At 42.4% G+C, this 26552-nt stretch overlaps 1 protein-coding gene across 1 annotated transcript in view; it reads right to left on the reverse strand.

Moving 5' to 3' along the window:
• TTC27 (tetratricopeptide repeat domain 27) overlaps positions 1–26552 on the reverse strand; it is a 109702-nt gene that overhangs the window by 21103 nt on the left and 62047 nt on the right. The window contains exons 12-15 of the mRNA XM_048484148.1: positions 26067–26189; positions 7414–7641; positions 3482–3580; positions 1465–1517 (exon numbers count right to left, since the gene is read on the reverse strand). Of these exons, the coding sequence (XP_048340105.1) occupies positions 1465–1517; positions 3482–3580; positions 7414–7641; positions 26067–26189 (503 nt within the window). The remainder of the gene's footprint in view (positions 1–1464; positions 1518–3481; positions 3581–7413; positions 7642–26066; positions 26190–26552) is intronic.

A 26552-nucleotide genomic window follows, 5' to 3' on the forward strand; every position in this document is an offset into this window, starting at 1 on the left:
TTTAAATAATTTTAGTGACATAATCTCTGATTTTTAATGGTATGTGTGTATGCAAGAGTTGCATTATAGTCTTAAACAACACTACCAGTTTATTTTATTTATTTATTTGTTCAATTTAATAGACCGCCCACCCCCGAAGGGCTCAGTTGAAATATAGCCTGTAAGAAACAAAGATTACTTTCTCAGAATGAAAACACCTGAGGCTTGATTAATGGCAATCGCTGGTATGACTGAAGTCACCTGCGGGTTAATGAGGAAAGTCAGATAAGGCAGGGGGAGTTGGAAGGTAAGGGAATGGAGGCTCTGGTTCTTTTTCTCGGTATACTGAGAGGCTTGTTTTGAATTATTTGCTCTCTCCTGATTATCGAAGAGGACTTTCCTCTCCTGTTCCTGAATTTAAAAAAGGAGGCGTCTGTAGTCTTCCCTTGCAACTGATCCGGAAGTTAAAGCTGGTCCAGAATGCAGCGGCCCGGCTTTTGACAGGTGGTTCTTTTAGAGATCACATTACCCCTGTGCTATACCGTCTGCACTGGCTCCCAGTGGAATTCCGGATCATCTTCAAGGTGTTGGTGTTAACCTTTAAGGCCCTCAGCGGCTTGGGGCCTTCATACCTGCGAGACCGTCTGACCCCATATGTCCCAAATAGGCCTCTGCGTTCTGCAGAGGCCAATTTGCTGGTAGTCCCCTGCCCCTCATCGATACGGCTGGCCTCTACCCGGGCCAGGGCCTTTACAGCCCTGGCCCCGTCCCGGTGGAATGCTTTACCATCAGCTGTCCGGGCCCTGCGGGACCTTGGTGAGTTCCGCAGGGCCTGTAAGACCGAGTTATCCCACCGGGCCTTTGGGGATGCCAGCCGTAGACCTTCTGCCCCCCCACCCCCCGGAGCCCCCACGACAGTTTTACCATCTTCAACATTGCCTGATCGCTGATACCATCCATTTTTGGGCAATGCTGGCCCTCCTGGCCTTTGGGTTGGGCGCCATCTGTGCATGCCTCTGGGCATGTATTTTTATTTGTAATTTTTGGAATTGCTGCTATAATGTATTTTAATGAATTTTAATGTTTTATTGTTATATTGTATTTATGAGACCTTATATTGTATTTGTTTTATGTCTCATTGTACACCCCGAAGGGCTCTGGGCGGTTTATTAAGTCTACTACTACTACTACTACTACTACTACTACTACTACTACTACTACTACTACTACTACTACTACTAATAATAATAATAATAATAATAATAATAATAATAGTCTGCTTGCTATCTGGTCTATAAAGCTACGGAAAGGCCAGACAAGGGCACAGGCTCATACAATGTGGTGAGAGGCCAAATAAGAATCCTGCGGTACAGGATGATCAAATTGGATCAGAAGGATAGCGTGTATTTACAGTTATGGAAAGCCCTTGGGGAGTAGAAAAGAGAGGAAAATAGCATTATTCCTTTAGAAGCAGGTATCACTTACTTCTGCTTTAATCTGATATATGCAGTTGATAAATTGTTCCAAGCCTCAGCATTCTGCAATCAAAACACACAAAATAAGAGAATTAACTTAAAATTAGTAAGAGAAATATTTTAAAACTGAAAATACTTTGGACTTCTATTTGTAAACATTAATCTTGTCTGCAAAAAGAAAAAAGGTTACAATTAAAATTATAGCATCAAATCAATTACCACAATCAAGCCAAAGTTAAACATTTTTAAGTGCCGTTAATTTCAGGAGGAGAGTTATAAACGCATACGTAACTGTCCCATTTCTTGCCTTTGATTGTATCATGCCCATTAGAGCATGTTACTATACTGTGTTACTGACCCTGTTTTTGTTGTTGAAGTCACAGTGTAGCAGGAGAAACTGTGGCATGTGGGACGACTTGACTACCTAGACTCAGATTCCTCTTTCTTTGTGGTAAGAACAAACCTTCTTTGTCCTCTGGATTCAGGTTCCTTCCCCTTTCCGTGTTTAGAATTTCAAACTTTAGGTAAAACAAACTACAATTTGTCAATTGAAACAGTTGAAGGACCACCTCTCACTGTAGCTTCCCATATGGCAGTTATGCCCTTCCTAGCAAGATCTCTTGTCAGCAACCTCTTTGTCTAAGGAACATTTGCAACAGTCCAGGCTTGAGCATTTTCAGTGGGTGCCCCATACCTCTGGAACACCTTCTGGAAAAAGTTCAGGGGCTTCTCCTAACTTTCTGGCAAGGCATAGAAGAATTATCCCAGAGAGCTTTTGAGCCAACCTGAGCCTTGACAAAGGGGGGGATGGTGAGCACATAATTTGCTTCTAGATTTGTTTTTAATCTTTTTGTATCTGTTTTAGTGTTCATCAAATCGTTTTTATGTTGTTGTTAACAGGATTGGAGATGCTTAGAAGAAAGGTGGGCAAACCTATATATTAAACAAACAAACAAACCTATTATGGATTTCACAGCCAATTGCTCTTTATTTTGAATGAGGAAGTATTCAATCTCAGCTTCAATACAAGAAGGAGATTAAGCATGCAAGTTTGGGAATAAACCAAATCATGAGCAAACAGGAATTTGGAAGCTTAAAGAGTCAAGGTCATCCAATGCACCATAATGTCTCCTGCTGTGCTGATTTTATACCTGCTGGCTTCAGTATCATTAGTAACTGTCTTACTGAGACTAATATCATAACCAAATTCTAGTTATTCTGAATGCAGCCATTATGTGAGATGATATTCATGCACTCTCTTAAGAAAAGGTTGAGATTTTTTAAAATATTAGGCACACATAGCCCTGACAGTGTCCTTAAAATGTAGTTGAATTTTACTTCATTTGGGTCAATATCCTGATACTAGACTTAGAAAAGCAAGTCTACTTAAAGTTATTAGGACATCTACAAAGATCTGAATAAGAAAACTGAAAGAGTTGGTTAAGACACTACAGCAAAATTTGGGTTGAATAAACAAGCCTTGTGTTCAAGCATATCCTTGTCTCTCTAAGCACTGTAATTAATTTAGTTACTTTTGCTGTAAAAGCAAATTATGGCTTATATGGATTATTCAAACCAAAAGCAGAAAGGATGAGAGAGATATTGTGCAGCTACATGACATTTCATAATTTTACACATGAACCAATCTTATGATTTAGTTCTAAACATCAAACATTGCAGGGAGTCTGTATGGAAGGATTTGGGAACAACAGGTTTATGACATAAGTATTAAAATTAAAAATTAAAATTGTGAACATGACCCATCTATATATGGACTTTTTGTTCTGGAAATGTCCTGCGGCACATATACAGCCAGGTGGGGGAAGGAAAGGAGAAATCAGCACTATAATTGAGCCATCAATCAAGAAATCCCCTTAGCATATATGTGTATAAATACACACAGTGTGAAACAAAATACAGGTCTTAATTGACATTATGCCATAATTATACCATAAAAGATGAGAAAAAGATAATAATGAAGTTTTAACCAAAGGGAAACAGGATAATGTTGGATCTATTATACTTACATCAGGCTCCAACATCACACAGCGCTGAAATGCTCTAGCTGCACCTTCATAATCTTTCACAGCCAAGTATGCACAACCTAAAGAAAACCACACTCCCAACTGAAAGGAAGAAATAACCGGGCAAAAGGTTACAATTAGACTGTTCAGACACTGAACAAGCTAAGATTCATGTGTGCTGGTCTTCATATCCTTTCACTTTTCCTAATTTCAGCAAACTGCCATTTTGTATGAAGTTTGCAAACCACTGTTTGCTTACAACTACAACACTGTTTGCTTACAACAGGAAGCTAATTGTCCAGGAGATAAATACAGACACTTCTCTAAATGCTCTTTCTTTAACATTTTATTTATTTATTTATTTCATTTATGTAAATGCTGCCTTTTGGCTCAGTCCTGCTATCACTCATTACTGCTACTGTAAATATTCGCTTGTTTTACATAAATTTGAGTTTTGCATAGAAAGACATAGAGACATATTCCTATCAATTCATTGCCTTTTAACCCCATTGGTTATAATTTTTTTCTTTGTCTCACTTGAGTATATGTTGTCTGGGAATATATTTCTGACAAAGTAGCTGATGCTTCAATAAATCTGAAAAGATGACACCATTTTTCTTTTTCATTGCAACTGACCAACACAGCTCCCCCACTGAAATGTGTTTCTCTAAAACAGGTTAGCTTTCCAAGGATACAGTGTGGGGGTGGAGGGAGAGGAGAGAAGCCTGTGGTTGTGAAGTGTGAAAAAACAGTCTCTATGATGATGGAAAACACTGCTGAAAAGCAGCAGCTATACCCAAAGAGATTTCTTGGTCTAATGATGAGTCATTCTCCATGTAAATGTGGCCTCTGGAGACTCATAGGAAACACCATGGAGACAAAAAGGACCTTGTGAACAAGCCCTCACAAACAAATGCCATAACTATTTAATGGTATATTTACTTTAAAAGAATGTATAGCATTGGCTGACTATTTAAGGTTAAGAAATTCTGGCCTAATGAAAAAATCCCAATAAAAATGATCCCCTGCATTGTCTCATTTTTCTATCCTGACTTCATACTGGTAACCATTCAGGAATAATAAAAACATTCTTAAAGCATACAATTTTTTAAACAGAAGGGAGGTCCCTGAGGGCAAACTACATGAAAATTCTAACCCAACTTTGCCATCACAAAAAGGCAAATAAAATGTACATTCTTCAAATGGAAGAAGTTACTTGTAATAAGTGAGATTACTTGACTAGCATAATGTTGTTTAATTGCAACTGTTGGATCTTCATAGGATTTTGTTCCTGATTAATAAAGAGAGATTAATAAATTAATAAATTAATAAAGAGAGATTAATAAATCTTGATCCTCTTTGATCTGAGATTGCAAATGCCTTAACAGACCAGGTGATCGGGAGCAACAGCCGCAGAAGGCCATTGCATTCACATCCTACATGTGAGCTCCCAAAGGCACCTGGTGGGCCACTGCGAGTAGCAGAGAGCTGGACTAGATGGACTTTGGTCTGATCCAGCTGGCTTGTTCTTATGTTCTTATGTTCTTATGTAGAGAAGACAAAGTGTGCAAGTACACAGCTGCACAGAAAATGTAAATAATGGGTTTAAGATGAGACCTGGATAGAACAAAAACCCATGTGCAATGGAAACCCTAAACAGAAATCCTCCATCAGGGGTTTTTTTTTTAAAGAATATAGTGTAATCATGTTGTCAAGCTCTTGCAAAAGAGAACAGGTTTTGAAACAACTATTTTAAAGATTTACAGATTCTGGTAAAGCCTGAAAGAAGAACTTGCCCTGCTCTTTGTCTGAACAGATGCAAACACTGCTCCTTGTAAGAAAATATGCACAGTAGATTCAGGCACTTGGGAGTTCTGTAGACTGTAGAATTAAAAATTCGAACTCCAAAGTAGCAAGATACAAATTCAGTAGCATCTTAAAGACTTCCAGGCTATAAGTTTTTGAGAGTCAAAGCTCTGTTTGTCAGATACTTTGATGCTTGAATGTTTTTACTTCAGAAATCTTCTTGGTCCTTAAGGTGCTACACGGTTTAACCTTTCCCTTCTACTGCACACCAATATGACCTGAAACTACTGAAACTGAACAAGTGACTAGAGATTTGCTAAAGTCTTTACTGAGCTGCTTTATACATTCCCAGTACTTTAATGTTTGTAATAAATTGACTTTACCACTTCTGTTGCAACACCTAGCAATGTTTAAGTAAAAATAATATTTAAATTTGATATGCAAAACAAATCTCCTCTGGAGTCATTTTTTGTGTCCAGCAATAACCAATGTTTGTGACCAGCAAGAACCAATTTTCATTCCAATTATATTGCTACAATGTCTGCAAACAACAGTTCTGAAAGCATACTTGAAATAAATCCATTCTCAAAGACTACGTTACTTCTCACAAGACATTTTGTCTGTGAGTATTCAAAATATACATGCATTGTCCAAGTTATGAATGGCACAGTTGCACCCAATCAAAGATTTGTGCTAGGAAACCAGTCACAATGACCCTTAAAGAACACAGCTTAACCCTGTTAACTTAAAATTCTGGGTGGGACAGGTTTTTAATGAATTGTGCTCTAAACCAGCTAATACATATTACTGGTAATCAGTGGTGGGATTCTAATGGTTTAAACCTACTTCCAGATCTGCTGTTTATTGTTCTCTGATATGGGTTCTTTATCCAATCTGTGATCCAAATGAAGCCAGCTCCTTGACAATATAATTTAATATTGGGTATTCTCAATTTTCCTCTCTTTTTCTCATCTTGTAGAACTTTAAAACTTATTCTTGACTTTTTGCCATTCCAGATGAATTTATTTATGTCCTGCCATTCTCTAAGGGTTTTTTCTCTTGCACATAAATTGGTAAGATTTGAAATAAAAAGTTCAATTTTGATAAAATATTTATTTTGATACTAGAGATTCTTCCTAGCCATGAAAGTTTTAATTTAGCCCATCTCTGCATACCCTCCTGTATCCTCATCCATGTCATTTTATAATTATCTTTAAATAATTTGTCATTTTGTCCAGTAAAAATTTATTCCAAAGTACTTGACTTAATTTGATGTCTCATTACAACCAGTAATCTTGCAGTTTTCCCCCTTCTTCCTTCAAGAACTTCTATATAATTTTTGTCTCCCTCTTAGAAATCCTCGTAAACAACTGCAGCATTTCTTATTGTTTGCCCAGATTTGCATCTTTGTGTCGACAAAGAGCAGGCCATATTCTCAACATGCTCTCTTCTCCAGCTTACATTTGTTAAAATCATTAGATGTCACAAGCATGCTTCTGGAATGTGTATAATCAATCAACTCCTCCCTGGTGGCTATGTAGGGGGGGGCAGCAGTTAGAGAGCCTTCCAAAACTCCTGTGACTACTGTTTGCCCTCAGCAGCAGCAGCACACTGTTGCCCTAATTTTCAGCAGTATTCAAAAAAGAGAAAGAACGGAAAAGAAAATGATCAGACTCTCAAAGCACAGTCACTCCCCCCCCCCCCCAAAAAAAAGCTTAGCTGCTAAGGATACATGTAGTGCAGTCCAAATTAAATGCTCACTCCAAAGTTGGACTCCAGTGGCAACTTTAAGACCAACAAAGTTTCATTCTTAATATAAGCTTTTGTGTGCATGCACCAAGAATAAAACGGTGTTAGTCTTAAAGGTGTCACTGGAATTCAACTTTTTTCTGCTGCTTCAGACCAACCCATACCAAAGTTAGGAAGGTATATACTGTATTCCACACTATGGAGAATTGATGACTGGGAGAGGGCTGCCTTAGGCATATTTATTAAATGTGGATGCCAATGTTGGCCCTGATGTTTTGTTTTTAAATGAATATTGGAGAAACATATGAACCAAGAATAACAGAAAGTGCGAGATGGATGCCTAAATAAAAGAAATCAGTACATGCATCGTGTAAGCCTACCTGCATAGAGTTAATCTGTACGGAGCGCTCAAAAGATTCTATACACTCCTTGAAATTGTTGTTACGAAGGTAGAGAAGACCCTTGGAACGCTGAGCCCTTGCACTACGATGCTTGGACAATTCCCAAGCCTTGTCATAATAAAAATGATCTTTAAGAACATCTCCAAGCAGGCAATATAATCCAGGTGTTTCTTTTTTCTCTATTTCTTGCCTCAATATTTCTTCTGCCTATGAAAATAGACAAACATGGAAAGGATCATTAAACAGGATAAAGCTACTTTTACCAAGCTTTATACACCATTCCTGCCACATTGTAACATGAATATTACCCACTGCCAGTTTAAAGCTTGCATCACCAAATATGTCAGGAGATCCTACCCATCAGAGGCAGATTCTGCACAGGCAGGGGGCAGCTGAGTCCCACTGGCATAAATGATGCTGGTGGAGCCCCAGGGCCATTTGTATGCTGAGGTGCGAGTGGCCCCAAAGCAGCCGCTGCCCACAGAGCCACCTCCATTTCCTTTCCTCAAACTCATTTTCTCTCCTGATGGAGCTCAGGAGATGGGGAACCACTCCCACACTGCTCTCCAACCCCAGGGGGGCGAAGGGCTGTGTGGTTGTGCCTCCCCATCCCCGCCGAGCCCCATCAGGAGAGAAGTGTGGGGAAAACTGGAGGCGCTGAAAAGTTTATGCAAATCAGTTCCAGGAACATCTTACAATTATATTCGATAAGTCCATATAGCCAGAAAGGTCCACACTATTTTGAATACAAGTTCTAGTTGCAATCAAATTTCAAGTTGCAATCATGTGATAATTCACTGCCAAATAAAACGGCTCAATTTTTGTTTGCTGCTGCCATCTTAACAAAAGAACTAGTCATGAGTCAAAGCTTACGTTACCTTCTGACAGGTATACAATGTGTCATTTTCCTGTTGATATTAACAATGTCTACAACAAATGAAACAATCACAACATTTTGAAAAATAAGAATGATTGCACCTAGTTTGTCTAACAGGAGCACGTGACTAAACACCACAGCATGCCAATCGTTCATGAGCTACACTGGAAGCCAAATTGCTTCCAGAAGCTGTTCATAAGGCTAATTTTAAACATAAACAGCCTGGGTCTAGATTTCCTTTAGGAAAGATCCTTTCCCCCCGTGAGCCTTCATGAAGTCGACATTTGCTTGGTGTTTAGAAGATGGCAGAAGTGGCAACAATTGAACAGGTGGAAATTCCACAAGAGTGGAATAACTACAGCAAAATAAATTCTATCTAATAGTAAACACAAACCTTACTTCAGATGACTAGGAGAATCATTTGATGACTATCTTAGCTGGCAGGAAGGTTCATATGGCTTGGACTCAAAGAAGTACATGCTATGTTTCTTGAACATATACAGGATCTTTTCTACCCTTTCCCCTGCACCCCTCAAAACCCCTCCCACCAAAACAGCATTGAGAGGGGTACAAAAGACTGCAAGTGGTAGAAGTTAGTGACAGGAAACTTGGTCCTTGGGCACTTTGGAGGCAGGCATAGTGGTTAGAATGTCAGACTGAGATCTGGGAATCCAGGTTCAAATCCCCAATGCGCCATGGAAGCTTGCTAGGTGACATTAGGTCACACACTCTCAGACTAACAATGCAAACCACTTTGGGTCCCCATTGGGAGGAAAGGCGGGGCACAATCAAACTAAACCATGCCACTATTTGTAACTACTAAACATTCATACTTGTTTATATTAACTTCAGGGCTTATCTGCTAATTCATTGGCAGGTGGATTTTTTCCCCCTTCCCTGTCCTCTAGCTTTTTTTAAAAAAACCTCAGTATAAAAGCAAAAGCAAAAAGCTCAAGGGAAACACAAGGATAATCAAGTGACAGGCAAAAAAATTGCAAGACCATAACAAAACTTGCCTGTTGGGAAGAATTCATAAGCTACATAATTGGGTTTTTAAAAAGATTTAAACTATCGTAGGCATACAAAGAAGTCACAAACTCATTTAAGCAGCACTCTATTTTCCCTTTATCCTTCTTCAAAAATGATAGCTTGCACTGTAAGTGCACTGTAAGCCATTCCTTTAACTCAACCTTGTGTAAGGCTTTCCTAAAACTAGGCCTCTCAGTGGCAGTGCTTAGCAGTGTATGCAAGTCCTGCAGGCTAAATATTTTACTAATATTCACTAATATTTTACATTCAAGTCCACTGCATTCTCTGGGCTGAGCCTATAGTGAACTCTTTCCTAGCAGTGGCAAACATTTTGCATCCAGAAGAATCCAGCTTCCATATTTGGCATCTCTGTTAAAAACCATATCAGATGGTAAGTTTTATCTTCCCTGATATCTTGTAGAATTGCTGCCAGTATCGAGATAGGTGGATCAATGGTGTGTGTGGAATGGGTCTGCTTTGCCTGGCAGGTCCTATTCCACCCCAAGCCTCTACCAGAGGTTGCCACCTTTTCCTGGAAAGGGCTTGCTTTCTCTCTCTCGGTAAACTGCTGCCACCACCTGTGCTTCCTTTAGTAGCCCAGCAGAAAAAGAGCTTGCCTCTCTGCAGAGGCGTAGCTATAAAGGGAAGGGGTGGGGACAAACACCCCAGGCAGACTGCCACTAAGTCACGTGGGGGGCGGAAAACCATCTGGTGGCCCTTGGCCCCGCCCTGCCAGGCTGCTCGAGACCACAGCCATACCACCTAAGTTAAGTGGAGGATCATTGTTTTCCAAGCAGGATTTTGTGCCACTGTGGCACCACGGAGCATGGGATGTGTGATCGTTGTGTTCAGACATGTTGGCAGCATGAGCTGTGATATGCAGGGGATTTTTGAGTGACCAATCATGAGGATCCAAGAGCATCCACATCTTTCAAGCATGGGATGTGTGATTGTTGTGTTCAGACATGTCGCTAATGGCTGGAGTTGTGATGTGCTGGTGATTTTGGGATGACAGTGCAAAAATCATGAGCATCCATGTTTTTCAAGCAGGTTTTTGTGCCACTGCGGCACCACAGAGCATGGGATGCATGATTGTTTTGGTGCTGCTTGTAGACTAAGCCATGTTTTATAGTTTTATGATGGTTTCCTTTCATTTCAAGTCATTCCAATGCAAAAATCATATGAATTCATGAGGATCTGTTTAATATCATCTGAATCCAGCTTTTACCCAGATTTGTGATTTGGAGCATGTTCTATAATGTCGTGGTGACTCTGAGATGACCTGATGCAAAAAAACTTTGTTTGGTTGTGGGGGGGAGGGCCATCCATATGGGGGGGGGACTCAGATTTTGCCCCAGGCTCCATTTTCCTCTGCCTCTCTGTTGCCAGCAGTTTTATGAGTTCCCATGCCCCACCCCTCTCTCAGGGTCAGTCTGGGTTAAGATATGTTTTCCCCCTAGGTCAGATAGCTTTTCCTGATGTCCCTCTGGAATTTTTAAGTCCTCCAAATCTATGATACCGGCTTGGAGAGGGGAAGAAGCGGGGGGAGGAAGGAGAAATTTCTTCACATCTCTCCCTCCCAAGATTCAAGTGGAGGAGCACCCTTTTTCAGAAGAGTGCTCTGCAGTGAATCCAACCAAAGCCATTTAAGGTTAGGTACAAGTTAGAATACATACACAAATCCACTTCATGAGTCTATGTCCTTCATGGAAAGGAGATCCGCAACCACATTGTTGTGTCCGGCAATATGTTCAATCTTCATGTCGAATTCCTGAATCTTCCATGACCACCTTATATTTTGCTATCTATCCAAAGATGGGCCCTTCTTGGTAAGAACTGCGAGTGCCTATGGCACGCACCGTTGCTTCTGAGCAAGTCAAAGAGTGAGTGGCAGTTGATTCAAATTGGTTGGGTGATTAAACAGAATCCCCACCCCTCAACAGCTTGAGGCAAACACACAGCCAACAACATAGGAACCTCCCACACAGACAAGTTGCCTTTAGTCATAGAGATATGGTGGGGCATTAATGTAAATAAATAAAAGCTTCCCCAATAAATAAAATAAATAAAAGCTTCCCCAAGCTCTCAAAGAACAAACATACATGCTGTCAAAAACACAAACACCAGATAAGGATTGAGCTTTAAGGATAACACCCACAAAAAAACAGAGCTCACCTTTTTCTCACTGTCTTTTCCCCTGATCTTAGAGAGTACAGTCTGTGCTGTTATCTTGTTCTGGACATGCTTTATGTACATACGAACAAGGAATATAGTTTATGCCTCTCTCCCAGAAGTGACTGTTTCCTTGAAAAGTACCAGTGATAAATGTATAATTTCTGCTATGTCTGCCTTACTGACTTTCTATAATCTTCTGGCCATTCAAACATTCCAAGCAAAGAATAAGACTGCAATCATATCATGGTCAAATACTCACAACTACTAATATTTCACATTCACTTCTCATTTGCCATTTGTTGCGTTGTTGTACTGCTGTGGACTCCAAAGAGGATCGCCTACCATAAGGCTGAAATCCCTCTTTTGCAATAGCATTTTGACCACTGACAAATATTTTCCAGAGGGATCACATGTTTCTAACACATAAGAACATAAGAACATAAGAACAAGCCAGCTGGATCAGACCAGAGTCCATCTAGTCCAGCTCTCTGCTACTCGCAGTGGCCCACCAGGTGCCTTTGGGAGTTCACATGTAGGATGTGAAAGCAATGGCCTTCTGCGGCTGTTGCTCCCAAGCACCTGGACTGTTAAGGCATTTGCAATCTCAGATCAAAGAGGATCAAGATTGGTAGACATAAATTGACTTCTCCTCCATAAATCTGTCCAAGCCCCTTTTAAAGCTATCCAGGTTAGTGGCCATCACCACCTCCTGTGGCAGCATATTCCAAACACCAATCACACGTTTCGTGAAGAAGTGTTTTCCTTTTATTAGTCTCTAATTCTTCCCCCAGCATTTTCAATGAATGCCCCTGGTTCTAGTAGTATTGTGAGAAAGAGAGAAAAATTTCTCTGTCAACATTTTCTACCCCATGCATAATTTTATAGACTTCAATCATATCCCCCCCTCAGACGCTCTCCTCTCTCTCCAAACTGGGGCAAAGAGTCCCAAAGCAGCTGCAGCCTTTCCTCATAAGGGAAGGTGCTCCAGTCCCTCAATCATCCCCTTTGTTGCCCTTCTCTGCACTTTTTTCTATCTCTTCAATATCCTTTTTTGAGATGTGGTGACAAGAACTGAACACAGTACTCCGAGTGTGGTCGCCTCACAGCTTTATATAAGGGCATGACAATCTTTGCAGTTTTATTATCAATTCCTTTCCTGATTATCCCCAGCATAGGAGGTTTTGCCTTTTTCACAGCTTTGCCATACATTGAGGAGCTTGACATTCCCATGGAACTACTTCAATTAAGACAGCCCAAATCGCACCACCAGTCCTGGTCTGTGACTGATAGCACTGACCCCTGTAGCGTGCAGGGTTATGTGACGCTTTGGATTTTTTGCCCCTATGTGCACTTCTCACTTTGCATTTTGCTACATTGAACTGCATTTGCCATTTCTTAGCCCACTCACCCTTAATTTATCAAGGTCCGCTTGGACCTCCTCGTAATCACTTTGTGGTTCTCCACCAATCTCTACTATAATTTGGTATCATCTGCAAACTTGGCCACCACGCTTACCCACCCCTACTTCCAGGTCATTAATAATGAATAGGTTAAAGAGCACTGGTCCCACATCACAGGACTTTCGCCCGGGACACCACTCCCCACATCTCCATTGTGAGAATTTCCCATTTACACCCACTCTTTGCTTCCTGTTTCTCAACCAGTTTTTAATCCATAGGAGGACTTCCCCTCTTATTCCTTCCTTGCTGAGTTTTCTCAATAGTCTCTGGTGAGGAACTTTGTCAAAAGCCTTTTGGAAATCCAAGTAGACAATGTCCACTTTGGTTCCCCCTTATCCACATGCCTATTTACATCCTCAAAGAACTCTAGTAAGTTTTGTAAGACAGGGATTCTGCCTCTGCAAAAGCATGCTGACTCTTTCTCAGCAGGAACTTTGCTTTTGTTACATGTTTTATAATTTTATCTTTAATGACAGATTCTACCTAATAATTTACCAGAACAGATCTGTCAAACTGACTGCCCTGTAATTTCCCGGGTCCCCCCCTAGATCCTTTCTAAAAGATTGGTGTGACATTGGCCATCTTCCAGTCTTCAGGGATGGAGCCTGATTTGAAGGATAAGTTGCATATTAAAAGTGAGAACATCAGCAATTTCATGCTTGAGCTCTTTAAAGAACCTTTTTTTTTGGGTGAATGCAATCTGGGCCAGGGGATTTGGTAGCATTTCTAGTTTATCAATGGCTGCCAGAACTTCTTCCTTGTCTACCACTATCTTCGTTAGTTCCCTCAGATTCGGGCCTCCTAAGAAGCTTGGTTCAGGTGCAGGAATTTTCCTCACCTCCTCTTGGGTGAAGCACAGATGCAAAGAATTCATTCAGCTTTTCTCTGCAATCTCCTGTCATCTTTTAGCACACCCTTTGTTCACTTTGATCATCTAATGGGCCTACCGCTTCCCTTGCTGGCTTCCTGCTTTTGATGTACTTGAAGAACTGTTTGTTAAGCTGGTTTTTGATGTTCACAGCCATGCCTTCCTCATAATCCTTTTTTTTTGCCTCCCTTTACAGCTAACTTGCTTCTCTTTTGCCACCATTTGTGTTCTCTCTGGTATTCTTTATCAGTTAAGTTGGACTTCCATTTTCTAAAAGACATCTTTTTTCCCCTAATAATTTCCTCAACCTCCCTTTGTTAAACCATGGTGGCTTTCTTTTGGACTGGAAGCTGCCAGTTTTCCTAACCTGTGGAATGCCACATTCCAGTTGAGCTTTTAAGACTGTGTTTTTAAATAACCTCCAAGCATGCTTGGACATTTTTGACTCTCTTTGATTTTCCCTTTCAGCTCTCCTGCGCGCACTATCCCCTCATCTTTGAGAAATTTCCCTTTCTGAAGGCGTAATGTAACTACATTAGTAGTTGTCAGCTTGTTCGCATGCAGAGATACCTGGTGATCTGACAGCATTGTGGTGGCTGTTCCCTATCGGCTCAACAACACTGACTTCCCGCACTCAGGTCCGGGTCCTGACATAGAATTAGATCTAGGATCACATCTCCCCTGGTTGGTTCTTACAACCATCTGCTCTAAGCCACAGTCATTTAGCATAATCCAGAATGTTCTCTCCTTACTATGACCTGAACATGCATTTTCCAGTTTATATGGGGATAGTTAAGAAATCGCCCATTACCACCGACATTTTGTTTGCTTTTGTTGGCCTCTCTAATTTTTCTTTTTCCATCTCAGAATCCTCTTATTGGCTTTGGTCAGGGGGACGATAATATATTCCTAATGTTAAACTATGCTTCACCCTGGTATTGATATCCTCCACAGTGCTTCTGTAGAGGAATCAGCTCCCCCCTGCATTGTCTATTTTTTATGTGACATCTATGCTCTCTTTGATGGAGAGGGCCACCCCACCCCCAATACGCCCTGTCCTATCCTTCCCTGTAGAGCCTGTAACCTGGGGATAACAGCATCCCACTGGTTCTCCTCATTCCACCATGTCTCTGTGATGCCCACTATATCCACAATGTCCTCGCTTCCAAAACTCTGTAACTCCAGCTCCCCATTTTAGGTCCGAATGCTTCTACTATTAGCATAGAGACACTTTGTATACTCTTGTCTCTGTCCCTAACCTGGGATTTATGTGTTTTTGCCCTCTATTGCAACTTTTGTAGACACTATCACTTATCACATTGCTATGTTTCTCTCACTTGTATGTGGTTGATTTAAAAAAAACCTCGCTTCTCTGTCTGCATCCCCATGGACTCACCAGCCCATTCCGGAACCGAAGTCACCTCAGCTCCTGTCGGCTTTCCCCAGGAATCAGTTTAAAAGCTGTTCTGCCACCTTTTTTTTTAATGTTGAGCGCCAGCAGCCTGGTTCCCTCTTTGGTTAAGATGAAGCCCGTCCCTTTTATACAAGGCCTGCCTTATCCCAAAAAAGGTTCCCCAGTTCCTGACAAAGCTGAAACCCTCTGCCTTGCACCCACCTTCTCATCCACGCTTGTTGAGACCCTGTATCTCCGGGGCACTTGCCCTAGCTTCAGCCCTCTTAGGCGATGGAGCGGGGTAGCATTTCAGAGAATGCCACCTTGAAGGGGTCCTGGATTTTTAACCTTTTCCTAGCAGCCTAGAATTTAGCTTCCAGAACCTCCCGGCTAAGCATTTCTCAATGTCATTGGTACCAATGTGGACCAGCCAACTGCTGACTGACTCCACCCCAGCACTGTCTAACAGCCTATCTAGGCGATGGCGTGACAGCATCCGCCAACCTTCTGCACTGTAGGCGAGGCAAGTCACCATCGCGGTCATCACGCCTGTCACAAAACCCAACTCTCTATATTCCTGATGATCGAATCACCCACTACAAAGGAGCTCCCCCACCTCCCTGCTGGAGGGGTGCATCCTCCAGTCGCGAGAGGATAGCTTGATGATCACCAGTTAAAGGAAGGGGATCCCCATCTAAGGGAGCATCTTCACCTCAGAGCTGGCACCCTCCTGTCACCCCAGGACTCTCATTCTCTATGACATCTGAAGAGATGTCACCTTGGGAGTGGGACCCAGCTGCTAGGTCCCTGAAAGCCTTGTTTGTTGCCCTCTCTGCCTCTCTCAGCTTCTCCAGGTCTGCCACCTTGGCTTCAAGAGGAAACCGGACCACGTTCGCTTGGAGGTGCCAGGAGCTCATTGCAGCGGAGGGCACACCCACTCCACTTCACAATGGCCTAGTGGCGAGATGAGTCATACATGTGACACTCCAGTGCAAAAAACACTTGGCAGAAGCCCCCATCCCCTGCTGGCTTCCTGCCTTCATATCTGCTTTTGTTTAGGAATATTTAGATATTAAACTTTTTTGAGTCAGTGCCCCCTTGGAGCTATCTGTACCTTACTATCCCTCAAGAAATGTCCTTATTCATTGAATTAATTTATTTATTTTAAAAAAAGAAAGAGAAAGAAATTGCGCGCGCCACTAGGCGCGCGCCGCTGGTTCCAGAGACTGAACTAAAGACTGAATGACTCACCTTCAGGAGCCCCACCTTTAGCAGCCCAGGACAAAGAGTAACCTCTGTTAACCCCTGTTAAGCCCCACCTCCAGCAGTCTCAGCTCCTAGTAGCCTTAAGGAGAAAAAGAGATAACCCCTGCAAACCCCTGTTAAAAATACACTGTTTTAAAAGATGTGGCTTTGAGAAAAGCCCTCCAAAATGAACACCAGAGTCACTCTGTTCTTCCTGGCCCAGATGCCTTGTCCACTGCTGCTCTGGAACACAGTAATAGATAATTTAAATGTTTTAATTAACTGTTTATTCATTACCCCAATAAACTGTTGACAAAGCACAAATTAAATTGCCCTTCAACTTACAGGTGAAGTGCTCCTACTTAATAGTCTGAATTCAGTAAACAAAGGTCTTATCACAGACTTGGTTAATGCATTTTCAATGTGTGTACAAAATATTTTTATCCAGATACTATGCCTTGTATATTTTTCAAACCGCATTTTCCCCCATCAAAAGACAGACTATACTGCAAATGTAGATTACCATCCAAGGGTCCTCAATTTAAGGGCAGACTTTGCACAAATTGTGCCCCCTCCTACGGAGGCCAGGTGGGTAGCAGTCAGAGGTCTGGTTTCCCAATGGTTGAATCCCCTCTGTAAAATGCTTGCCACTTAAAAGTTGGCCTAGTGCCTAACGTTCTGCCTTTCAGGTGTCAGATAGAGGCAATTTTATTTCCTTGAGTCTTTGGCTGAGTTCCTTTTCCTGACCATTTCACTTAATCTATAGATGCTTGATTTGACTGGCCCTCTTTTGCTGATTATGTTATTTTATACTTTTGCCTCAGTAAATTGCTGTTACTATTATACTATATCTTGTACTGGTTTAAAGAGCTTTTTATTACTGTTTTGCAATGCTATTGTTTGAATACTTTTACAGTCTTTTTAACTTCTCACTGATTTTTGTTTAAAAATAGGTGGAAACTACCTCAAGCAGCTTGCTGAAGAGGTAGATAAGAAATATAAATAAATTCAAGATAATGTAACATTAATTGAGAAAAGACCCAAATCCTAAACATAGGGAACTGAAAACACAGGATGCAGTATGTTAGGTGGCCATGGATAGGACTGTAATGGCAAGCAATCTTACAACCAACCAATGTCTGCAATAACTGGAATATAGTCTGTCTATATATCCAGCTGTTGAAGAAGCAAATATGTGAAGGCAGATGGCAATTAATAAATTGTAGACACTGGATGATTTCCATAGAATATCCTGTCTGGTTTCCAAGCAGACTACAGCTAATGCATTGGAAGAACAAGAGGGATTCTCACTAAGAAACAGTTCTTTGATGTCTGAAGAATATATTTTTGGACCAAGACTCATGAGCAAAGAACACTGATGTCACTGCAACAGGCTGTATGACCGAAAGAGAGCACAAATCTGTTATTTATGTGCAAACAATTCTAAAATAGAATCTGAATCTACAGCATATGCTTTTCATGAAACCAAGAAGTGAGTTCTGCTTTAAGGATTGCAGTGGGCAGCAGCTATCAAGGTTGCTGAATCTAAATTGCTTTATATAAGGGCATGACAATCTTTGCAGTTTTATTGCAGTTTTATTCTCAATTCCTTTCCTAATTGGCCATGCTGACGGGGCTGATGGGAATTGTAGTCCATGAACATCTGGAGTGCCACAGGTTCGCCACCACTGATTTATCCGAACTACAATCAGATTATTCGAAGCTAAATCATTGGCTCAACTTACGTATGGAGCGCCATTGGCAATAATATTGGATTTTACTTTATTAGAGAGAGTCTTATCTTTATTCATAAGAACATAAGAACAAGCCAGCTGGATCAGACCAGAGTCCATCTAGTCCAGCTCTCTGCTACTCGCAGTGGCCCACCAGGTGCCTTTGGGAGCTCACATGCAGAATGTGAAAGCAATGGCCTTCTGCGGCTGTTGCTCCCGAGCACCTGGACTGTTAAGGCATTTGCAATCTGAGATCAAAGAGGATCAAGATTGGTAGCCATAGATTGACTTCTCCTCCATAAATCTGTCCAAGCCCCTTTTAAAGCTATCCAGGTTAGTGGCCATCACCACCTCCTGTGGCAGCATATTCCAAACACCAATCACACGTTGCGTGAAGAAGAGTTTCCTTTTATTAGATCCTAATTCTTCCCCAGCATTTTTTTCAATGAATGCCCCTGGTTCTAGTATTGTGAGAAAGAGAGAAAAATTTCTCTCTGTCAACATTTTCTACCCCAGGCATAATATTATAGACTTCGATCATATCCCCCCTCAGACGTCTCCTCTCCAAACTAAAGAGTCCCAAACGCTGCAGCCTCTCCTCATAAGGAAGGTGCTCAAGTCCCTCACTCATCCTCGTTGCCCTTTTCTGCATTTTTTCTATCTCTTCGATACCCTTTTTGAGATGTGGCGACCAGAACTGAACACAGTACTCCAAGTGCGGTCGCACCACTGCTTTATATAAGGGCATGACAATCTTTGCAGTTTTATTGCAGTTTTATTCTCAATTCCTTTCCTAATTATCCCCAGCATAGAGTTTGCCTTTTTCACAGCTGCCATGCATTGAGTTGACATTCCCATGGAACTATCAACTAAGACGCCCAAATCCCTTTCCTGGTCTTGGTAGACTGATATGGCACTGATCCTCTGCTAAGCGATGTATGTGAAGTTTGGATTTTTTTGCCCCTATGTGCATCACTTTACATTTTGCTACATTGAACTTCATTTGCCATTTCTGGGCCCACTCACCCTAATTTTATCAAGGTCCACTTGGAGACTCTTTTACGCCAATCCTTTGCGGTTCTCACCACCCTACATAATTTGTTATCATCAATGCAGAACTTGGCCACAACCACGCTACCCACCCCTACTTCCAGGTCATTTATGAATAGGTTAAAGAGCACTGGTCCCAAAACGGATCCTTGGGGGGGACACCATTCCTTACATCTCTCCATTGTGAGAATTTCCCCATTTACACCCACTCTTTGTTTCCTGTTCCTCAACCAGTTTTTAATCCATAGGAGGACTTCCCCTCTTATTCCTTCATTGCTGAGTTTTCTCAATAGTTTCTGGTGAGGAAGCCTTTTGGAAATCCAAGTAGACAATGTCCACTGGTTCCCCCTTATCCACATGCCTGTTTACACCCTCAAAGAACTCTAGTAAGTTTGTAAGACAGGATTTGCCTCTGCAAAAGCCATGCTGACTCTTTCTCAGCAGGTCTTGCTTTTCTACATGTTTTATAATTTTATCTTTAATGATAGATTCTACTAATTTACCAGGAACAGATGTCAAACTGACTGGCCTGTAATTTCCCGGGTCCCCCCTAGATCCTTTCTTAAAGATTGGTGTGACATGGGCCATCTTCCAGTCTTCAGGGATGGAGCCTGATTTCAGGGATTTCATTCCTTAGAGCCCTGTTCAATACACCTAAATGTACAACTAACGCAGCATTAAGGCAAGAGGCAGGGATGGTCAAAGTACAGACAACCTTTTGGAGGCTATTAAATTTTGGCTTAAAATCTTTCTTCAGCCTCTGGGTCTACTGCCTTTGTTGCTGGCAGTTTCACCATATCCAACTTGTCAGCAAAAATAATACTCAAACTTAAACAGTGTTGATTGGATCCTATGCAACTACTGGAATTGGAGCAACAGTCTTGGTTTATCAGTGGCTTAACGATATTGAAATGCAAACATATTACCCCTTGTTACATAAACCAGGTTGGGAATTTTGGCGGCCCCCTATTTATCTAACATCACATCCACAAAATGCTGCTCAGCCTTTTCTAGGGCCTGTTTTAACATAAGAACATAAGAACATAAGAACTAGCCTGCTGGATCAGACCAGAGTCCATCTAGTCCAGCACTCTGCTACTCACGGTGGCCCACCAGGTGCCTTTGGGAGCTCACATGCAGGATGTGAAAGCAAGGGCCTTCTGCTGCTGCTGCTCCTGAACACCTGGTCTGCTAAGGCATTTGCAATCTGAGATCAAAGAGGATCAAGATTGGTAGCCATAGACTGACTTCATAAATCTGTCCAAGCCCCTTTTAAAGCTATCCAGGTTAGTGGCCATCATCACCTCCTGTGGCAGCATATTCCAAACACCAATCACACGTTGCGTGAAGAAGTGTTTCCTTTTATTAGTCCTAATTCTTCCCCAGCATTTTCCAATGAATGCCCTGGTTCTAGTATGCAGACAGGAGAAAGAGAGAAAAATTTCTCTCTGTCAACATTTTCTACCCCATGCATAATTTTATAGACTTCAATCATATCCCCCCTCAGACGTCTCCTCTCCAAACTAAAGAGTTCCAAATGCTGCAGCCTCTCCTCATAAGGAAGGTGCTCCAATCCTTCAATCATCCTCGTTGCCCTTCTCTGCACTTTTTCTATCTCTTCAATATCCTTTTTGAGATGCGTGCCACCAGAACTGAACTGCACAGTACTCCAAGTGCGTTCAGCACCACGGGCTTTATATAAGGGCATGACAATCCTTGCAGTTTTATTTATCAACTCTTTTCCTAATTATCCCCAGCATAGAGTTTGCCTTTTTCACAGCTGCCATGCATTGAGGTTGACATTCCCATGGAACTATCAATCTAAGGCGCCCTAAATCCCGCTTTCCTGGTCTGTGACTATTAGCACTGACCCCTCTGGCGTGTATGTGCCGAAGTTTGGATTTTTTTGCCCCTATGTGCATCATCACTCTTACATTTTGCTACATTGAACTGCATTTACCATTTCTGGGCCCACTAAGGCTAATTTATCAAAGGTCCACTTGGAGCTCTTTCAAGCATGATCAACTTCGCGGTTCTCACCCACCCTACATATAATTTGTTTATCATCCTGCAAACTTGAAAAGCCACCACACTTTCACCCACCCTCTACTTCCGGGGGAATAAGTTAAAGCAGCACTGGTCCCAATCTAGGATCCTTGGGGACACCACTCCTTACATCTCTCCATTGTGAGAACTTCCCATTTATACCCACCCTTTGTTTCCTGTTCCTCAGCGAAAAGCCAGCTTTTTTAATCCATAGGAGGACTTCCCCTCTTATTTTCCTTCATTGCTGAGTTTTCTCAATCGTCTCTGGTGAGGGAACTTTGTCAAAAGCCTTTTGGAAGGAAATCCAAGTAGACAATGTCCACTGGTTCCCCCTTATCCACATATCTGTTTACACCCTCAAAGGGAACTCTAGTAAGTTTGTCAAGACAGGACTTTGCCGCTCTCTACAAAAGCCATGCTGGACTTCCCTTCCTCAGCAGGTCTTGCTTCTTTCGTACATCGTTTAATAATTTTTATCTTTAATGATAGATTCTACTAATTTACCAGGAACAGATGTCAAAACTGACTGGCTCTTGTAATTTCCTGGAGTCCCTCCCAGACCCTTTCTTAAAGATTGGTGTGACATGGGCCATTTTCCAGTCTCTCAGGGATGGAGCCTGATTTCAGGGGATAAGTTGCATATTAATGTGAGAACATCAAGCAATTTCATGCTTGAGCTCTTTAAGAACTCTTGGATGAATGCAATCTGGGCCAGGGGATTTGGTATCATTTAGTTTATCAATGGCTGCCAGAACTTCTTCCTTGCCTACCACTATCTTCGCTAGTTCCTTGGATTCACCTCCTAAGAAGCTTGGTTCAGGTGCTGGAATTTTCCTCACCTCCTCTTGGGTGAAGACAGATGCAAAGAATTCATTCAGCTTCTCTGCAATAATCTCTCTGTCATCTGCTTTAGCACACCTTTTGTTCCTTCATCATCTAACTTGGGCCTACCGCTTCCCTATATAGCTGGCTTTCCTTGCTTTTGATGTAAGCGAAGAACTTGTTTGTTGCTAGTCTTGATGTTGTTAAGTAGCCAATCGCGGTTCCTCATAATCCTTTTTTGCCTCCCTTACAGCTAACTTGCTTCTCTTTTGCCACCATTTGTGTTCTCTCTGGTATTCTTCATCAGTTAAGTTGGACTTCCATTTTCTAAAAGACATCCTTTTTTTTCCTAATAATGTCCTCAACCTCCCTTGTTAACCATGGTGGCTTTCTTTTGGACTGGGCGCTGCCTTTCCTAACCTGCGGAACACATTCCAGCTGAGCTTTTAAGACTGTTTTTAAATAACCTCCAAGCATCTTGGACATTTTCGACTCTCTTGATTTTCCCTTTCAACACTTTTCCATCTACCACTTTAGCGGGAAGATTTCAAAAAATCCCACGGCAGGAGGGTATGTGTTTGCAGTTCAGGGGAAGTAGATTCTATGCCACACATCCTACTGCATTGTGAGCTCCACAAAGAGGAAAGGAAGTCTCTAATTCAACCATTGTTAATTTGCTATAGTAATTCAATCGCAGGTGACTCTGATTAGTTCCTTCAAGAATTTTATTGGAAGACTGGGTTCCTTGTATATCTTTGCAGGTAGATAAATTCTGTATGTTAGCATATAGAAAGTGTAGATCCATGTTAATACAGGGAGCAGTATTAGATTATGGAGACTGTAGTAATGTTGCAAGTTGAGGTTTCTTTTATCATGGATTGCTGCATACATGAACAATTTGAATTCATCTTTGTTCTCTTTCTGCTGGCCTTGTGGCTGCATACTACATATACATATATCAAAAATGTGGTAGTTAATGGTATTATTCAGCAGAGATGTGGGGAAATTACATGCAAACTGACCAGGGACGGGGTGGCCTCCCAGCATCTGTCAGCCTGTTCTACCCCCCTCTTTGTCACAAAGCCCCCCCCCCCCCGGAACAATGGAGCACCCCACAACTGAAAGCCCCAAACCTGGACTTACCACAAAAGGCAGGGACCTCCAGGAAGTTAGCAGCAAAAAGGAACAGCAAATAAATGACAGGAGAGCCTGAGCAACAATAACAAGCCTCAGCAGTTCCAGAGAACAGGATGGAGACAGCACAGCCCTAGTCAAACTGCAATCAACAACCCACAGCCACCTTCGAGAATGGGGTGAGGCTGGCACAGCCCCAGCCAGGTTGCAATCAAGGAATAGAGCCAGGAAGGCTGAAGAGCCAGTTTCAGGCAGGCAGGGCAAGACAGACAGCTTGCCAGGCTCTAGGAGGCTGGAGCAGGGAGCTCCCAGGAGGGATAGAAGCTCTTGAGAGGGATAAAAGGGAGGCAGGGGAAGAAAGATGAGGTTGGTGTGGTGTGGGAGCTCAAGGTTTCAGGAGTGGTGTTAACTACCTGATGCAAGTAAAGAGCTTATGAACTAAAGCTGGAGTTGGGTCCTGTTTGTTTCACAAGGATAGTCAAGCTACTAAGAGGCCAAGGTGGCCTACCCTGCAATGGTGGCGAGCAGGGAGTGCTCAGAAAAATCTACTTCATCTGTATTTGTGAGGCAGCAGAATAATTGAATTTTGGTGAAAGGCTGATGTTCTCGTGAATTTATACATAGCCTTTTTAGATTATCATTTTGTTTTTTGGATGCAACCTAGGATTCAAGCATTATACAAACATGCAAGTGTTGAATGTAAAGTGCTGCTCTAAACTTTATGAACAGTTGTCTTCTAGTGCTAAAAGTCAAGTCATATTCCCAAAACTGAATTTAGTGTGCAGAACACGTTGGAATTGGGTGTGAAAAAAAGTGATGCAATGTCTTAAACACTAATAATTTAACCTTGAAACAACTACTTGAGCTATCCCATCAACTGGTTTCTTCTAAACATTACATCAAAACTGAGTGAACAGTCTCTCCCTTTCTCCTCTCTTCCCTGCTTTATTTGCCAAAACCATTTTCTCTACACTCCTTTCTAAAATCTTTGTTGTGTGTGTGTTTTATGCTTCCAGTTAATGAGTAAGGTCAGGCTGTGTGATGTAGTAGTTAGGCTAGGATGCCAGGTTCAAATCTCCATACTGCCGTGAAGCTTGTTGGTGACCTTGGGCCTAACTTACATCACAGAGTTGTTGACAGGATGAAAGGCAGAGGGATGGCGAGATCAGTGTTCACTGACTTGAGCTCCCTGGAGGAGAACAGGGTAAAAATGTATGAAATAAATAAATGATGGGTTAGGATAAGCAAACAGGCGTCCTGCAGGTCAACTGAGAACCAATACACTACAATGATCAGAGTCTGCGCTACTAGGATCTGGGATGCCCAGGTTTGAATCCCCACTCTGCTTAGGAAGCTTACTGGGTGAACTGGAACTTCTCTCTCTCTCTCTCTTTTTTTCTAATCTACTTCAAAGTGTTGTCCTGATGATAAAATGTAACAGGAAAATGCCGCAAGTGCTTTGGGTGTCCACTGGGGAGAGAGCAAGGTTCAGTACACATGAAGCAGATGCATAAACAAATAAACCACAGTGCAAATGTTTACATTCAATAAACTCTGTTCCCTGATCAGTGTCACCCTTCTATCTGGAGGGGTCTGTATGACTAGACCACCTCACTACCATGTTCATTTCTGAAGCTTTGGTGAGTGAGGCTGGTGAGCAATTGATTCCCCCACGACCTGCCTGTACTCTGCCAAAAGAAAGAAAATCTTTTTAAAACTCAAGATGAAGTCCAGACCTCCAAAGAAAAGCACATTCTTCACAGAGCCCAATGGAAATGATCTGTGGGAAGTTTTGCCTTGGACTTTTTACAGTTTTGGGATACTACGTTGCTCAGCACCTTTGCTTAGCTGTTTGGAGCGAAGAGCCTTTTGTTCTCCTCGGCTGTTTTGTCTGGAACTTGCACCATCATGCTTTCTGATCCTTTTCAATTTAAGATTTCAGAAAAGACAGTTTGCATAAATCGGTAATATTTCTCCGTGGCAGTAATAAAGACCTTTCTGAATGGTGTTGAGATCTGGATGGAAAAAGGTTCTGCAAACTTTGTTATTATGATCCTCCTAATGTATGTTCCATTGAAATTAAAACAGTTACATGGCAGCTGCCAACAGGCCTTTGATATATTACCCTCTGTAAACATGCACAGTGAGCCATCGTGGTGTGGTGGCTAAGGTGTCGAACTAAGACCTGGGAAACTCAGGTCTTATCATGCCATGGAAGCTTACTGGGTGACCTTGAAACAGTCACACACTCTCAGCCCTGAGCTTGGCTAGTATTTCAATGACAGACTTCCAAGGAATACCAAGGTCATGACCTGGAGACAGGCAATGGCAAACCGCCTCTGAAAGTCTCTTGAAAACTGTATGGGGTTGCCAGAGGAAGAAGAGTTTGGATTTATACCCCCTCTTTCTCTCTCGTAAGGAGACTTGAAGGGGCTTACAGACTCCTTTCCCTTCCTCTCCGCACTCCCTTGTGGGGACTTCCCTTCCCTTCCACTCCCTCTCTCTTGTGGGGTAGGTGGGGCTGAGAGAGTTCTGAAGAACTGTGACTAGCCCAAGGCCACCCAGCAGGAATATAGGAGTGCAGAAGCAAATCTGGTTCACCAGATAAGACTCCACAGCTCATGTGGAGGAGCGGGGAATCAAACCAAATTCTCCAGATTAGAGTCCACCTGCTCTTAACCACTACACCACATTGGCTCTCAACTGTGACTTGATGGCAAAACAAACACAAACATGCACAATGTATGACTACTCAAGTCACTAAGATATATGATGTACAGATACAACAAAAATATTCTACCTTTCCATGCTGTCCTGCTCTTTCATAACAGATAACTACATCCTCCCACATTTCAAGCTTCTCAAAGAGCTGAAGAGCTGAACTGGTACATCCAAGGTGAAACAGGAGGCTTGCAAGCTGACGCTGTAAAATATTAAAAAATTAAAGTTACGTATAGGCACCAGGACCCAAACAAGCATTCTAAAACAAAGATGGTCCAGCACAGGGGTAGGGAACCTGCGGCTCGAGAGCCACATGCGGCTCTTCTGCCCTTGCACTGCGGCTCCACGAGCCAAGCCGCCAGCCCCACCCTTGGCTGCCGTGCAGGCAGCAGGGCGGGTGCACCAATTGCCCGTGGCCGCCTGGGGTGCACCGCGGGCTTCCCCTCTCGCCCACCCCGTTGGAGCGGGGCAGGTGCTTTCCCGGCGGCCGGCAAGGCCGAGCCGCCAGCTTCATCCTTCCCCGCCCTGCAGGCAGCAGGGCGGGCGCACCAACTGCCCGCGGCCG

Source organism: Sphaerodactylus townsendi, linkage group LG01 (assembly GCF_021028975.2).
Source record: "Sphaerodactylus townsendi isolate TG3544 linkage group LG01, MPM_Stown_v2.3, whole genome shotgun sequence".
NCBI lineage: Eukaryota > Metazoa > Chordata > Lepidosauria > Squamata > Sphaerodactylidae > Sphaerodactylus > Sphaerodactylus townsendi.